Here is an 18,739-nt window from a genome sequence, read left to right on the forward strand (position 1 = left end):
GAATAACATGATACATAATAATTCTTTGTGCGCATTTTGGTCTATTTTTATCCTGGCTGGCCTTCGTTCGCCAGGCAGCGAGCGGAGTCCTCTGGCCCAGGTAAGCTGTCAATTTGACAAGCTGCCAAAACGTAAGTCTGGGCTGGCACCATTTTGACCTCCAGCTACAACAAAGCCGAATTACATTGCGGGGGGGGGGGGGGGGGGGGGGGGGTGGATGATAATGATAATAATAATAACAATAATAATAATAATAATAATAATAATAATAATAATAATAATAATAATAATAATAATAATAATAATAATAATAATAATAATAATAACAATAATAATAATAATAATAATAATAATAATAATAATAATAATAATAATAATAATAATAATAATAAGAAGAAGAAGAAGAAGAAGAAGAAGAAGAAGAAGAACGAGTCGTGATGTGGAGGTTTCGGCTCTCCCCTTTGTCGACACAATGGACCATGAATAAGACAATAATATAACGGCGAATGTAAGATGAGAGGATGCTGTTGCCGTAATAGCAAATAGAATTTTTAAAAACAAATCAAGACTCCCCCCCCCCCCCCCCCCTCCCAAAAGAAAAATAGAAGTAAAGATAATATGACGTTTAAAAAAAATCGACGGAAAGATAGAGAAAGACAGACAGAAAAATATATGTATATATCCTTGGTATATATATATATATATATATATTATATATATATATATATATATATATATATGTATGTATATATATAATATAGATAGATTTATAGATAGATATATAGATAGATAGATAGATAGATAGATAGATAGATAGATAGATAGATAGATAGACAGACAGACAGACAGATAAATAGATAGACAGATAGACAAAGAGATAGATAGCTGGAAGAAGATAGACGGACAGATGTATATCTATCAATCAATCAATCAATCTATCTATATCTATCAATTTATCATACCAGTATTCTCATTCCCAATTTACCTAAAATATTGTTTCCCTTGTTTATCATGCTCATTAAATAGTCGAGCACTCTAAAGATTTGTGTAAATCAATATCTCACGAAATAAATAGATAGATATATAGACAGACAGACAGACAGATAGATAGATAAATAAATAAATAAATGGATATATATATATATATATATATATATATTATATATATATATATATATAGATAGATAGATAGATACATCCATAGATAGATAGATAGATAGATAGATAGATAGATAGATAGATAGATAGATAGATAGATAGATAGATAGATAGATAGATAACAAGAAACACCCCACCCCCCTTAAAAAAAACCCATTCCATTTTCTAGTGTCAATTTTAGCCTCATTTAATGAATGCTATGCGTCTATGTAAGATACTGACCTAATCTGCCTGCCAGAGGAATCGTACCAACACACAAAACTGTGCGTAACATAGACTGTCAGTTAGGACTTTAGTCAGCCAACTGCGGTAAAAAAAACCCAGTTACAAAGAGTTGCGTGACGTCGGCTTTATCCGCTCTATTCAGAAGAAAATGAATATATAGATCTGAGAAGAAGAAGAGGAAAGCATCCCCCTCCACTCCCCCACCCTCCTCCCACAGACGCACACACACACACACACACACACACACACACACAATCACATATATACATACATAAAAAATGATGATAAAATATTTTCAAAAAAAAAGAGTAAAAAGACCCCCCAAAACAACAAAAAAAAACAAAACAAAAAAAAAAAAAACAAAAACAAAACAAACAAAATAAACAAAACAAACAAAATCTTTCACGGGATCATTTAGAATCATAAGATATCCATTGTTGATACATTGAATAAGTTTGGTCTTTTTAGAAGTGAGGTAAATTTGGTGGTCATGCGTGTAAAATAGTTGGAAAAGTGAAAAGGAAGATTTATTTACATTTTACATTCGAAGCAAAAGAAGTAATCTGGACCATATTCTAATTAATTATGGATTGATTGGTGATAATAATAGTGGTGATGACTTTCCAAGTTCATATATTTTTGATTTTCTGAATCCAGCATACTCAGGCTCATGTTCAGCAGAATACACATCCCTGAGACTATCTTAGTCTTAGATTTAGAGACACTACTGGAGACTTCTTGAGAGATAGACTAACCAATACCACTTTATCTATCGCACTTGTACTTATACTTATACTTATCAGCTTTACTTTACTTCATCTGTTTTTATCTGCAAACTACATACGGAGTAATCAATTCAATTCGAAACATGTTTTTAAAAAATCGTAATGAACGAATGCCTCATGACAACATTAAAATACATTTTTTTTACAATTACAATACTCCTTCATTTACTATTTACACCATCGTCCTCACCCATAAAAGTTAACTAAATTCGGCAAACAATCATCACTTGCTTACATGTGTCATTGTCTAAAATTTAAACTAAATGGGATTTTCACGAGTGCATATAAACATTTGTAATTCTAAATAAAAGTCAAGTTCAAATTTTATAACTGTAAGTGTAAGCAAACGTGTTCATTAGACACTAGATGGATGAACTGAGGAGTGGAGCACTTCTGGAGATTCCTCTGGAGGATTTGGTTTTCTATGAAAGATGCGGAGGTGGCACATTTGGTAGTGTTTATCGGGCCCATTGGCGGTCACAAAATTTAAATGTTGCTGTCAAGCGACTTCTTGCCTTAGAGAAAGAGGTAAGTACTGAAGCATATAACTTGTTTCTGATCGGATAAAAAAGGAAGAAAGCATGAATATGTTAAGTACCATCTTGTTTTTTTAAAGAATTATTTATCTATGCTGTCTATACATCGATTTCAACAGTTTTTTTTTTCTTTTCACTGTCGTACCACCTTGATCAATTGCCTAAACTATGTATACCCTTTCTCTTCAATGCATCACCAATTATCTAGTAGTTACATTCATTTGTGGAGAGTCACATTTGAAATAAATTTAGCCATGTATGTGTCGGTGGGTCCGATAGCTCAGTTGATAGAGCACTCGCCTCATACACAAAGGGACCGAGATCGATCCTGGGTGCAGTCGAGATTTTTCTTCTGGCCCCCCTGTCCACCCAGCAGTGAATGGGTAGCCGAGTCTGTTTGATTTGGCGGAAAGTACTTTGCGATAGACTAGCCTCCTATCCAAAGGATAGCAAGCAATTGCTATTGTCTGTTTCATGTTATAGAAACCGGGATAAACTGGGGCTCCATTGGACTAATGGCCATGTGTCATCAGCAGAACAGTGCTGCAAAATGAAGGAATAAGGAATAGATTTCTTATTCAATTTCCTGAGAAAAGGGCCAACCCCTGTTCTCCTGAGTAATGCCATTCTACACAGTCACCAGCTCCTAGAAGTATGTCATTATAATAAGATATAGTTAATAATAAAAAAGACAGAAAATGAAATATTCTAGACCGATAAGATCTGATAAATTAAAAGCTGATAGAATCATTGTATAATTTTGGTAATAGATTACTGATACCTGATTGATTTGTTTTATATCTTTACTTTCTTTTCAGGCCCAGGTCTTGAGTTTAGTTAGCCACAAAAACATTATCAAATTTTACGGTGCTGTTAGCAAAGATCCAGATTTTTGTCTTGTCACAGGTGATGCAATTTATTTATTTTTTGTCAGCATTCCTTACTTAGTCTAATCTTTCAGTTGACTTTCTACAAAACTACCAGCATGGCTATATATTATAAAAATCACAGTCCATTTAAAAGTCAGCTTATTAGTCTGTTGTATCAAAAGTATTGAATGACATTGTGAACAATTGTGACACAGATTTGACTAATAAATATCTCCTGAATTCCTTATGTCTACCGGGCACTGACAAAAAAATAAACTAACAAAAGATGGCAAGGAGCATTTAAAAGTAATAATCGCAAATGAATATAAATATAACAGTTTCAGAAATTAACAAATTATCAAATACAGAATGTTTTGGGCTCAAAACCCTTCCTCAGCAAACAAAAAACCCCTCAAGATATAAATACATTACTTAAAAACTAGATAGACAGCAGATAAATATTTGGCACCAAAAAAAACCCCAGATGAATAGCAGATAAACATTTGGCACCAAAAAACCCTTGGATGGATAGCAGATAAATATTTGGCACCCAAAAAAACCCCAGATGAATAGCAGATAAACATTTGGCACCAAAAAACCCCTAGATGGATAGCAGATAAATATTTGGCACCCAAAAAACCTCCAGATGAATAGCAGATAAACATTTGGCACAAAACTCCCCCTACAGACGTAGATTTGCATTAAAAAAATTACAGTCCACAGCTTTTGACAGCATTGTATCACAAGGAACTCAAGTAGATTTTAATTGCCTTCATAAAGACTGTGTAGATGAGAGTTGTCTTGTGTTCTGCGGAATGTTGACGTTTACTTTTTGCTCTCGAAATCAGATGCTGACCACTCAATAAGTACGGACAAAATCTTTGCTTGCTAGACAGGGTTTCTGACGCGGAAGGGGTTAAGGGAATCTGGTGTGTTAAAGAACCAGCATGGGTCATTTCCTAAATGTTGTAGAGATTCGACTTATTGAAAGACACACTTCCAGTCCCTTAAAAATGCCCATGAAGTTGGCCTTGACACATATATGGGACGCTTCATCTCAAAACGGTATTATATCGGAATGATCTAGATGCTAAAATGTCAAATTAAAGACAATCTGATAAAAAATAAGAAATATTGGTTTTTGCTGTTCTTCAATACTGAAATCATTTTCTTCAATGACACGTTTGAATAAAACACATATCTCATGTTTTTGCCTTTAAATTGATATTTTCAGCATCTTAGTCATCCAGACTTAATACTGTTTTGAGACGATCGGTCACATATTAGAAAATTATCTTTATTGAATTAGTTAAATTACGCCCTTCCGCACAGCATCATAAAATACCGTAGCCTAGGCATTCCATGAAGGAAATATAGATAATCCATCAAACAAGAAGTTTGATGTCAACAGGAATCACCCATGTTGTCCAAGTATTGAATTAGTCCAAACAATTTTAGTTAACAGTTGTGAGGCTATGTGGTCTTGTGGTATGACACTCGTTGTCGGATCGGAAGGTCCTGGGGTTCGAGCCTCGCTCAGCGCACAGTTGAGTCCTTGGAAAAGGTTTTTTACTCACATTCTCTCACCGTACTCAGGTGTAAAATGAGTACCTGGCCTTAAACAGCATTGTTTATGTCGGAAAAAATTATGTCGCCTACCAGACGTCATGTCTCGTTCTACATGTTACGCGTTGCTGTTGGTCAGAACCCTTGTAAAGTGCTTTGAGCACGTTAAGTGTATATTGCGCTATGTAAAAGCTCAATTTTCAATACATTTTAATCTACATTTTCAGAATATGCTCCAAATGGTAGTCTGTTTGCATACTTGCGTCAACCTGACAACGAGTTAGACTTCAAATTGATTGTGCAATGGGCGACTGAAATCGCCAGAGGTACGTGTTGTTTTCTTATTTAATACATCTGTCAAGTCGAATTAATTAGCTCTTCCATGCATTTTAGTAACTAATCATGGTCCATCCCAGCCTTCTTGTCTGAATTACTCCATAGTTATAGGCAACCAAGACCGTTGAGATAATAATAATGATATTGATAATAATAACAATGATAATAATAATAATAATAATAATAATAATAATAATAATAATAATAATAATAATAATAATAATAATAATAATGATAATAATAATATAATAATAATAATAATAATAATAATAATGATAATAATAATATAATATTAATAATAATAATAAGAAGAAGAATAGTGAAGATGATGATGATGATGATGATGATGATGATGATGATGATGATGATGATGATGATGATGATGATAATAATAATAATAATAATAAGAATACTAATAATAATGATAATAATAATAATAATAATAATGATAATAACAATGATAATAACAATAATGATAACAATAATATTAACAAGCACTTATATTGTGCTTAAGTTATTATCACTGTTACTTATTCTCTCTGGAGAAAAACAGTAGTATCTGGTGTCATGTTGGAATAAAATCGAACACAGCCTGTGATTGTTAAAGGAGCCTCTGATAAATTGAATGATGTTAAGATTATTTAAATTTATCATTGCAGGAGTGCATTATCTTCATTGGGAATCACCGGTCAAAATCATTCATAGAGATTTGAAATCCAAAAACGGTAAGTTGTTTGATAGTCATATTTGAAAAAATATTCCTGTAGATTAATTAGACGTGTATAAATATCAAGAGATTGAAATAAAAGAATAAAGAAGTACCAGATACTGATATCAACATCTTTTTTTTGTATCATATTGATTCTTCAATATTCAATGGCTTGTTTTTGCAAAAGGCCCATCACTGTAAATGTTCTATTACAGTCCAATCAAAACAGCGATTAAGAGCTAATTGGTTTTAAAAACATTTCAATGCTCTTTAATATATCGTTAAATTTTTCAATTTTAAACAACTAATCCTCATTATAAATTTGACAATTTTTGGTAGATATTGCTGTTTCAAATGATTGAATGTTATCAGTCCATCACACAAATAAGAAACTATTTTAAGTGGACAATGGTACTTTTGTAAATTTTTAAGATACTAAAAAATTGTTTGTTTTTTTCTTTGCTTTGAATAATTTTAATGATATCAAGTATTGCCGTATGGTATTAGGATATAACATTTCCTTTTTTAAAATGAACATTTACACAGTGCTAGCGCATTTCCACAAATTTAGCACATCAATGCGCTTCACAGAGTTTCATTTATTCCCCCAGCAGACAGTATGAAGCCATTTTTCTCAGATAGTTCCCTCTGCCTGTTTGGCATCCTTTTTGTACTAACACTTTTACACATTCCATCACTGGGTCCATCCAGGCACTCATTCACACCTGAATTGAGTGATTCAGATACAATGGTAGAAGAATTTTTAAAAATCAAAACCTTAATGGGACATGCATGAACAAAAATGAAAATGTTTGGTTTAAAAAAAAAATATGATGATACAACCCAATTCACTTAATAGTAATAGCTAGTGATTCAAGAAGATAAAAAATGCACAGGGCATGAAAAAATATTCACCCGTTGCCATGGAAATTGAAAGTGTTTTGTGGCCATCTGAGATTATTACCACTTTATAAAAAGACAAAGCACAAAATAGCTAATAGACTAATCGCATTAAAAATGGGTATGTTGATAGAATATTATATTATCTAAAAAAAGAAATGACACAAGCTTTTTGAGGTGGAAGACTTCGTTTTTTGTTGTTTTTTTTTGGTTTAAATTCAGGAAAGTGAAAAAGCATAAAAATGGACACATTTTGCAACAACAAAATTCTAAATAAATAAAGTTTTCAAAACATCAACTGAAAGACAAAAAAAACCCAGACAAATCTGTGTATTTTTTTTAGTTAGATGATGTCTATAATCTCTCTAAATTTCAAGGCTCTTTCAAACTGTAGGCGGGGTTAACTTTTAAATGTCAAAATATAACAATTTGAGAAAAAAAATCAGTTAAAGCTGAAACAGGAAATTTGTGTTAACTATCAGAAGCGGAAATTTCCAAATATCGGATGAACACATATATTGTTGTTTTATATCATCTTTTAGGGTTTAACTCTCACCTTACCAGTCGTTTTTAGAATTTCCCCCGAAAATTCACACCCACCCAGCATAAAAATAAACTTTTCCTTTCTCAAACAAAAAAGTAACAAGTGCATTCTATACAGAATGTTGTTCAGCAAAATGAGCTCTACAAAACAGTGTTTGTTATTTATAGCTGTAATCAAAGCATTTCTTTACATTTTGTGATGTACAAGAGAAATCAGAATGAGAAATTTGTAGGTTACATCGTAACGAATGTGACGATTTGCCTATGGTTGGTTTAGGAGAGGGGTAAGGTTTTCCAATGATGTATGACATGAAAGTCCTGATTTCATAGAAATAATGTTACCCAGGGGTGAACTATGGTATTGGAAGTTTTTTTTATTGGACTTGAAACTAACTCACCTCTAGATAAGTTGTGAAATTAGGCAATTCTAACCCATTTTCCCGCAATATAACTTGTGTAAATTAAAAGTGTGTTATTTGAAGTATTTAGAAATGTAAATAACTGCATCTTGATATTTGGTGCCAAAATTGATAAAGATTGGCGCAGCGTGTCCCCTTAAAAATTTAGATTTATGCAGTGGTTGTGTTGTCTATGAATACATATTTTTCACAGTGGTTGTTGTCATTGTTTATATCAGATCTGCCAATCCGCCCCGACTTAATCGGATTTGTCCCGATTTGACCTAGCTGAAAAAATCGTATCTTAAAAATTTGTAAAAAAATTTAATTTTCAAATGCATATAGTGTATTTGTTTTCTGTTGATTATTCTTTTTGGATTACAAACTTACAAGATCAAATGAATGTCATCACACTTCTACTTTATTTTGTTCTTTGTAGTTGAATGAATCTTGTTAATATGTGATGTAGCCGTAAATTTTCATACAAAAACACTTTAACCTCATCAGTAACGGCGTGCGCTTAAAATGTCCCAATTTGGGTTAGCCAGTCGGTTGGCAGGTCTGTTATGTTGATAAAAGTAATGATTTTGTAATATTTATTTATTTATGTATTTATTTATTTTCTTCATTGTGTTGCAGTTGTTATATCATCTGATTGGACATGTAAGGTTAGTATGCCATCTTAACCCCTTATCAGCTTGGTTTGGAGTTTTTGTGGCTTGGTGGGTCAACGGTTCAGTGTCTCGCCTCGTCACAAAAGTCAAGTATTGTTAAGGTCCTGAGTTCGAGCCTCGCTCATCACATAGTTGAGTCCTTAGAAAGAGCTCTCTTTTCACATTCTCTCAGCCTACTCAGGTGTAAAATGAATACCTGGCCGTTAACAGCGTTGTCTCTGGTGGAAAAATATTGTAATATTGCCTAACAGGCGTCATGTCTCGTTCTACATGTTAATTATTGCTGTTGGTCAGGGACCTCTTGTAAAATGCTTTGAGCACATGAAGTGCATATTGTGATATATAAAAGCTCAAGTTTTTTAAAGCATGGTCAGTAGCTGGATGGAAGACAATGATTGTGGAAAGTTCTAGTCCCAATGTTTATCACTTTACGCACATTACCCCACTGGACTCCGGTGTGAATGAGTTCCTGGCTATAGGCAGTGGCAGATATTGTAAGAATGCGAGTACCTACAGGTCACCTGATGACTGAACATAGCCTACTGGGAGAATAAATGACCCTGGTAAAAACAAAGAAACATGCTACATAAATGGATCATCTTAATTTGATATTAATTCATCATTATTTCATCATTTAATCCTTTACAGTCCATGTGAAACACAGGGCTTCAACAGTACATCTCCACCGTATTCTGCTCTGTGTCTTCTTCTTCTTCTTTTTCCCCAAGACATTCCAGCCAACTTCACCTCTTCCTCTCAAGACCTTCTCCATGTTTTCTTTGGCCTCTCAATCTTCCCTTTTTCCTTGAGGGTTCCAGCCCACGACAACTTGTCTCATAATGTCTGTTGTTGGTTTTCTGAAATTGTGACCAATCAATTTCCATTTTCTTGTTGAGATTTATCAGCTAATTTCCTTTAATGTGGAATTTCAACAGAATGCATTAATATTAGTTACTCTTGCCAAATGACAGAAAAGAATATTCAATTTTCCAGTTTTTGTTGACACCATTCTTGTAGACCATTTGTTAATAAACACGGATATAAACAATAACATTTCAAATCATGCTCAGCGTTAAGTCTCGTCCTACACGATTATGTACTGCTGTTAACTTGGAACCCCTCTTAAAGTCTTTTGAGCACATTTAGTTTATATTGAACTTTTCTATGTTTTTGTTTACTGTTTTTTTCTTTCCTTTTATTGAAAAGATTTATTTTGTTTTTAAGAGAATAATCTTTGTTTCTCCCTTACTTTCCAACAGCTGTGCGACTTTGGTGCGTCTCGATTTGCTGTGAACACTACCAAGATGACATTAGCTGGTACATTCCCATGGATGTCGCCAGAGGTAATAATAATAATAATAATAATAATAATAATAATGATAATAATAATAATAATAATAATAATAATAATAATAATAATAATAATAATAATAATAATAATAATAATAATAATAATAATAATAATAATATCTTTATTGTCCATGAAGGCAATTTTTCATTTGGATTAAGCATATACATAGTATACGCAAACAGACATAAATGAAACAAAAAGTGCATACCCACACATACACACACACTCACTGACTCACACTTAAATAGGCTTTGTGTAACCTATCTTAAAAGCATATCCTTCCATTGTAGGCAGGGAGGCACTTACTGTGCTTTTATCCCCCTTTAACTTATTTCCAACATGCTTTCTGTCTTGTCTTGGGATGAAATTACTTAGTTTTGTCCTTGCACTGGCCGGATACCCTAGCTGGGAGGGAAACAGTCAAATGTATAGTTAGTTTTTGGAGATGATATTTTTTTACTTGTAAATCATCTCTCTGTTATGAACTGTAATATGTTTTATTTACGTATTATATATGATTTGTAAACATTTGAGTGTATTCCTCTTAGTGGGGACCTGTGTCTGAATGAGACTTTTAGGTGATCTCAAACTAAGTACTTTGATAGTGTGCTTTTGGAATCTATATCTGTTTCCTATTTGAACCAATTACCCTTTGTCTTACCTTTTCTTGGGTGCTTTAATTGCAATTCTAGAACTTTTAACTAACCCATTTTCTTCCTTTTTACTGGTGCTGATATGACCTTAATGTGTTGCAAGCGCTGTAAATCCCTTAAAAACAAACAAAAAGCATATCATCATGCGCTGTGTTTTGTATAACATGTGTGTGCCGATCGATAGCCCAGTTTTCTCACTTTGGACAATAATAATAATAATCTTTATTGTCCAAATTAAAGGCAATTCATGTGAGGTAAACAATGCTCAGTTTGGTTCATGGTATGAACATCAACACATTTACAAATACAGACACAGCCATACACGAACATACACGCTTGCACATTGTTTCTACACATGTATACAAAAGAAATGAGCGTACATACAAACACATATACATACATACATACATACATGCAGACATACATACAAACCAGCATATCATCGTATATGCATGCCTACATACATACATACATACATACATACATACATACATACATACATACATACATATATACAGGCACACAGACAGACAGATAGAACGATACGATATATTTGCTGGGACAGCAGATAACCATATTATAAATATAGTGTCTTATATTAAGAAGAATATGGCAATGATTGTGATGATGATGATGATGATGATGATGATGATGATGATGATGATGATGATGATGATGATGATGATGATGATGATGAAGATGATGATGACTACGATAATGATATGATGATGATGATGATGATGATGATGATGATGATAAACGACGGCGGCAATGTCGATGATGATGATTCACGACACTGCTTCTCGTTATTTTCATTGGTTGTCTCATTTTTCCACAAAAGATTTGTTAATTAATTTTATGGCGGTTGGAATGAAGGTTGTCTTATGTCGATTTGTCCTACATTTTGCTTCTAGATACCGTCTTCCGGAGCGCAGAAGTTGGAATTTTTCGCTCAGCGGATGCCTCTTTTCGTTGATAATGTTAAAAGATTTCTTCTCAACTGCATTAATAAAAGTTGTGTCAAGGCTTCTAAGGTCGGTGTTAATTATTTTTGAAGCCTCTCTGAGGGTTCTATGTAGTTTGGATTTTTCTTTTGTTCCACAGCTTCCATACCACATTGTGATGCCAAACGAAACGATACTCAATATTAATGACTTGTAGATTTGTATCATGGTCTTTCTGTTCACATTGAAAGACCTTAATTTTCTGAGTATATACAAGCGCTGGTTACATTTTTTGATGACATTTTTGGTGTGCGATTCAAATCTTAGACTGTTATCTATGATAACACCAAGGTATTTAAATGTTTCAACAGTTTCAACCGCCTGATTGTTAATTTTTGTTATTTGTCTTGCTCTTTTTCCTATTTTTCTGTGATCAAACAGTTGTTCCTTTGTTTTTGTTACATTGAGCTCTAGACAGTTATCGGCACACCATTTGCTGAATTTACTAACTTGCTCAGTGTATTTAAATTCGGAGACGGAATCATTGAGCAGGCCGAGTATTGCGGTGTCATCAGCATACTTGATGAGTTGGCAGTTATCAAAGCTAGCCACACAATCGTTTGTATAGAGGATGTAAAGTAGAGGTGAGCTTACACACCCTTGTGGGCATCCGTTTGAAAGAGTTTTTACTGATGATATATTTGAGCCTACTCTGACATGTTGGGGGCGATCGATGAGAAAGTTGTTATACCAGTTGATGAGGTAATGGGGAAGGTTTAGAGCATGCAGTTTACTGATTAATATGTTGGTTTTCATGGCATTAAAGGCAGACGAAAAATCGACGTATAGGATTCGGCAGTAGTTGGCGGGTGAAACGTCCAAGTGATTTGATATTGAATGCATCACTGTGAGGAGTGCGTCTTCCACACTAAGATTTTGTTGGTAGGCAAACTGATATGGATCAAGTATGTGTTGGTCATATATAAATTGCAACAGCTCTCTTTTCAGAATTTTTTCCAGACATTTCATAATAATTGATGTTAACGCAACAGGTCTATAATCATTCAGCTGAGTTGGTGGATTCTTTTTGGGTACTGGAATTATAGTCGATGTTTTCCATATAATTGGGATTTTCTGTTCATCTATTGAACGTTGGAAAATAGGCAAGAAAGGGACAGCTAGTTGGTTGTTACAGTTTGAAATGACAACATGGGTGATTCTTGTTGACATCAGACATTTGTTGGATGGATTGTCTGCATTCCTTTGTGTAATGCCTAGGTGATGTAGATAAACAACAATGTGAAATTGAATGTAAGCTTCAATTTGATATACGAAAACAGATAAAATTAATGTTTTGGGTTTCCCCTTTATCAACAAAACAGACGTCTGTCGTGTTTCTTTCATCTTGTTTTGTTGATAAAGGGGAAACCTGAAACATTCATTTTATCTGTTTTCATATATTAAATTGAAGCTTACATTCAATTTCACTTGTTATTTATTTCCTCGAGCTTCGGGCAGCAACATTTACATTGCCTAGGTGATGGAATCACACTGTGAGAACATGGGTGATTCAAGCTGACATGAGGTGTTTGTTTGGTGGATTATCTATATTCCTTCATGGAATACCCAAGTGACGGCATCTCACATTCCGCGCCGAAGGGTGTAATTTTTAAAAAGTACAATATGAAAGATGTAATTTCTGTAGTTCCATAATTTCTTTTCTTTATTTTTCATTGCAGGCAATAGAGAGTGGAGTTGTGTCTGAGGAAACGGATGTCTGGTCTTATGGAGTGGTGAGTTTTCTGTAACAGGTTTATTACTTATCCTACAGTTGTTTGTCTGGCTGATGATTGGATAGAATCATTATTATTATTATAATTTTTTTCTTTTTTTTTTGCTTCTAGAGAAAGGTACAAAATTGTCATCAATTATTATTTTGGTGTTTAGTTACAGCAAAAACTAGAGGTGCCGAAATGAATCAATAAGATGGTGAGAAAGATAAAGGGAGTAAATGTGACTCATATGTAAGGGAACAACACAAAACAAACTACTTTTCGGCCTTTCGCCCTTTTTCAAGTAACAAGTAATATACATTTACTCCCTTTATTTTTCTCTCCATGTTTACACCTGCACGTCTTTTTATTATATCAAGCTTTGATTGTTTGTCATGTAAAAGTATTGCAGAAATATGAATTTAAACATCATAAAAATATTTTTTAAAAGGCCCCAAACGAATACACAATGTATTTATGTTTTTATTGTTTTTTATTGTTGCCTGAAGAGATTTTTTGAGGTCAAAACATTCTGTTAATTTTTTGGAGCTATTCTATTCATTTTTGATTTATACTTTTACTGGATTTAAATAAATGTTCATCACCTAAGTCTTCCTGACATACTGTTTTGAGGCGATGTGTCACATTTATGGTATTGTACAAAAGGGTTACTGCTATTAGCATAGACCAGCAGACCTCGTAGAAATACGAATTTCTGACTCCAGTTACAGAACTGCATAGTTCTCTTTGACTCAATAAATCTTGTTGAAAAGGAAATTTTATAGCTCCTAAGAACCTATATTCAGGACTTTGAAACATTTTTGGACCATACTGAGAGCAAATTGTTTATTTCTAAAGCTATTTTAACGGAATTTTTCTTCTTTTTTTTTTCCTTTGGAAACCTTGAATTTTTAAAATTTCAGTTAGACAGCACTGCCATAGACGTCAGAAATTTACAGGCAATGCATTGAATATGCACATGGAAAGAAAAAACAAAAACAAAACAAGAATCTTTTATAACGGCCCAAATTTAGGTGGGCTAAAATTTGAACACTTTTTAGAGTGTGTCAATAAATTCAGCTATGTTAATCTTTCATATTGTTTTTGTTGTCATTGGCTGTGGAAGGATTTAAGGCTAAAAGAATCATTGCTGTTAATTTAAAAAAATAAATTTATGAAAACTATATTTCTCTCTGTATAATTTCTTTAAGGAGCACATGTTCAATGCTTGTACAATCCATTTCAAAAACATCATCAATTTCCAGGTTTTATGGGAATTACTGACCAAGGAAATTCCATTCATTCAAAACCATCATCAATTTCCAGGTTTTATGGGAATTACTGACCAATGAAATTCCTTTCATTCAAAATCGTCATCAATTCCCAGGTTTTATGGGAATTACTGACCAAGGAAATTCCGTTCATTCAGAATCATCATCAATTTCCAGGTTTTGTGGGAATTACTGACCAAGGAAATTCCATTCATTCAAAATCATCATCAATTTCCAGGTTTTGTGGGAATTACTGACCAAGGAAATTCCATTCAAGGGGATTGAAGGCTATCAAGTGGCTTGGCTAATTGTTGAGAAGAAACAAGTAGGAGCTTGCTTTTACTATTGTTTATGAATTTATTTTGAAAGTAATAATAATGATGATGATAATAATAATAATAAAAATAATAATAATGATCATAATAATAATATGATAATAGTAATAATAATGATAATGATAATAACAATTTGTATAAAATTCACTTATTTATCATGAATTCTTTTTTTCTTATAAAAAGGAAGCTATTTTGCTTTTATTTTCACATTGTTGTTTTCCCCAAAATGTAGAGAATAAAACAACTGAAACGAATCCATAGTTATATTTTATAATTTTTCAGAGACCAACTATACCCACTACATGCCCACCGAGTTTCAGGAAGTTGCTAGAAAAATGTTGGTTGACAAATCCAAAGATGCGACCCAATTTGAAGGAGATTCTCTCACGTCTGCAGGCAATGTTACAAGAGGGTTTGTAATCCCAAGCAAACATTGTTAGGGTTTGGACGATTTAGATACTTGAAATTAAATGTGCGGCGATGTAGTCTCGTGGTATGACACTCACCTTCGGATTGGAAGGTCCTTGGTTCAAGTCCCAAGCAGCACATAGGTGAGTCCTTGGAACGGTATAAAATGAGTATGCCAGTTGACAGCGTTGTCTCTGTCTGAAAAAACTATAACATTACCTAACAGGAATCCTGTCTCGTCCTACATGTTAAGTGTTGTAGGTGTCTAGGGACCTCTTTTAAAGCACTTTGAGCGCGTTTAGTGGAAATTTCACTATATAAAGGCTGAAAATTTATGGACAAAAATTATGGAAATAAGTTAAAGTGAATGTGTTATATAGACACCTAGTGGAGGTTAACATAATCATGCCCCTCAGACAGTTGTAAACAAAGCCAGTTATTGCTAAACTAAGCAAACTACACAGTATTACCATTGACAGTATGTGTTAAAGTAAATTACTCACTATAGATAGTGTGGGCTTGGCTAAGAAGTTCACAACGTTGCCATCCGGAAGTATAACGGACCAACACACAAAACTATGTGTAACCATGAACTTTTATGGTCTGGTTAATACAGTTTAGTGAGAATTACTCATAAACGCTGATGGCAAAAAGCAATAACAAAGACCAGAGTGACGTCAACTTCATTCTATCTATAGTTCTAAATACCCGATCAATCGTAACATCAGAGAAAACTATGTGTAACCTTTAACGTTTATAGTCTGATTGGGTGAATCAAATAAGAACTAATCACACAAACAGTGGTCTAAAACAATAGTAAAAAGCAGAGCGATGTCCACTTCCTTCATTCTATTGTTTCTAAACAAGCAGCTATTTATATTTGTCCAGGAGCGGGCAAGAGGGTGTCAAAAATTCCACATTTTGATTGGTCAAAAGCTACTACTAATTGGAGAAAAAGATTGCTTATTCTTAAAGTGAGAAAAATTAAATTGTCCCACTTTTGATGAATTTAACTTTAAATTTACTTTTTGGCAACTGTCAGAAAAAAACAAACTAGAACATTTATATATCGCAATATCCACTCTCTCCTTTTCTCTCTCTCTCTCTCTCCTCTCTCTCTCTCTCTCTCTCTCTCTCTCTCTCTCTCTCTCTCTCTCTCTCTTTGTCTCTCTCTCTCTCTCTGTCTCTCTCCCCCTCTCTCTCTCTCTCTCTCTCTCTCTCTCTCTCTCTCTCTCTCTCTCTCTCTCTTTTTTTCTTTCAAACGCACAGGTATGTGCCAGGGATGCCACTTTTCCGGTTTTAGCCGGAAATCCGGTTTTTTTACCACCAGCCGGTTTTAATCCAGAACCTCTGGTTTTTGTCCATCGTCACTATTCAAAAAAAGAATAATTTTTTTTTAAAGAAGAAGAAAAAAATCGCGGTAGTTTATCTCCGCCCATCCCCATCACTGAATTTGCCGTGTCAAACATTTCCCTCAAAACCACAAAATCACCATTATGTCTTATGTCATATTTTGACACCTGTGCAATAGTCTCGTGAAATTTAGTGACTGTCGCGTTTATATGACGTCGGGCTAGACTGAATGGCACCAGATGTCACAATTGACACAGACGACCAGTGGTGTTCTTTGATTAGCTAGTAGTTGATGGTTTGGTTGAAGGGGAAGGGGAGGGACAAATCTCTCTCTCTCTCTCTCTCTCTCTCTCTCTCTCTCTCTCTCTCTCTCTCTCTATCTCTCTCTCTATCTCTCTCTCTCTCTCTCTCTCTCTCTCTCTCTCTCTCTCTCTCTCTATCTCTTTCCCTTTGCCTTTCTTTCCATTTCTCTTTTCTTCTTTTTTTTTTTGATATAGAATTCCTAAGATCAATTCATAAATTATTCTCTCTTTCGCAACCATCCGTTAAATCATCTGGTTATACAGAGATAATACATTAGCCTAGAATAAAGCAATGGTGGTTGGCTTAGTTTATTCTTCTGTCTTTTTACATTTTGACCATGGCTTTTGTGAGATTCCTGGGTTGTATTTATAAGCTGAATAACCACTAGGTTTCGGTAAAAAATAAAAGATATTGTATCCTGCTTTATAAAGTAAAAATCAAAACAAAACTACACTTTCTGGCCTTTTATTTGAATAACATTGTAGGCCTTTAACATGTGGAAAGGACAATTCATTAAATGTTTACAAAAGTAAATTTATGTTTAATGATAAGAATGGATTTATACTAGTAATAGTAATATATTACATAATACCAATACAAAACTATGTTCCTGTTTTTTTTACACTTTGCTTGCGTTTGACTGATAGACGGAGACATTTCCTCCTTTTTGACAAATTGCTATTATTATCACTGAATGAAAAACACTCACCAAAACCACTACATCATCTCTACCACCACTACTATTACAACCACCACCACATCATCATCCCTACCAACACTACTACTGCAAATAACACCACATCATCCCTACCACCAGTACTACTACAACTACCACCACATCATCATTCCTACCACAACTATTACAACCACCACCACACAATTATCTCTAAAAGACCACCACTACTACAACCACCACCACATCATCATCCCTACCACCACTACTACTACAACCACCATCACATCATCATCTCTAAGACCACTACTACTACTACTACTACTACTACTACTACTACTACTACTACTACTACTACTACTACTACTACTACTACTACTACTACTACTACTACTACTACTACTACTACTACAATCACCACCACATCATCATCCCTACCACCACTACCACATCATCCCTACCACCACTACTACTACTACAACTACCACTACATCAGCATTCCTACCACAGCTACTACAACCACCACCACACAATCATCCATACGACCAGTACTACTACAACCACCACCACATCATCATCCCTACTACAACCACCAAATGTAATTACACTTTCAACTTTTGAAATTCTCCTAGTCGTGTCAGGAATTGCTGCGAGACAAATTTTGGATCGCATCTCAGTGAATTTGAGTGAAGTTCAAATTTATAGGTTATGGTTGCATGGGTGGGGCATGATCTTCACAATTAAAAAGTTTCTCCTTTTATGTGACCAGTCATTCTCACCCCTGATAGCTATATAATTCGTCTATATTTTGTTTTCAGCACCTTATTTTATCAATTTGAAAACTGTTAACTCTCCTTTCTTTTGTGTGTTATTTGCTCTCAATTGCAATAATAAGTACTGAAACAATATTCCAAATTTGATATTTTTCAAATCCCTACAAAGCCCTTGACGTTGATTTGTATCTCGTCCGCGCAAGT

The 18,739-nt window shown here is 34.0% G+C and overlaps 1 protein-coding gene across 1 annotated transcript in view; it reads left to right on the forward strand.

The window, feature by feature from the left end:
* The first annotated feature begins 1,890 nt into the window (after positions 1-1,890).
* Positions 1,891-18,739, forward strand: part of LOC144965053 (mitogen-activated protein kinase kinase kinase 20-like) — a 45,903-nt gene continuing 29,054 nt past the window's right edge. Inside the window, exons 1-10 of the mRNA XM_078899936.1 lie at positions 1,891-1,992; positions 2,368-2,696; positions 3,523-3,610; positions 5,367-5,465; positions 6,135-6,200; positions 8,665-8,693; positions 9,959-10,042; positions 13,387-13,440; positions 14,929-15,015; positions 15,308-15,437. Of these exons, the coding sequence (XP_078756062.1) occupies positions 2,535-2,696; positions 3,523-3,610; positions 5,367-5,465; positions 6,135-6,200; positions 8,665-8,693; positions 9,959-10,042; positions 13,387-13,440; positions 14,929-15,015; positions 15,308-15,437 (799 nt within the window). The 5' untranslated portion in view covers positions 1,891-1,992; positions 2,368-2,534. The remainder of the gene's footprint in view (positions 1,993-2,367; positions 2,697-3,522; positions 3,611-5,366; positions 5,466-6,134; positions 6,201-8,664; positions 8,694-9,958; positions 10,043-13,386; positions 13,441-14,928; positions 15,016-15,307; positions 15,438-18,739) is intronic.

Source organism: Berghia stephanieae, chromosome 2 (genome assembly GCF_034508935.2).
Source record: "Berghia stephanieae isolate SIO BIC M18660-M18661 chromosome 2, UCSD_Bste_1.3, whole genome shotgun sequence".
In the NCBI taxonomy this organism is placed as follows: domain Eukaryota; kingdom Metazoa; phylum Mollusca; class Gastropoda; order Nudibranchia; family Aeolidiidae; genus Berghia; species Berghia stephanieae.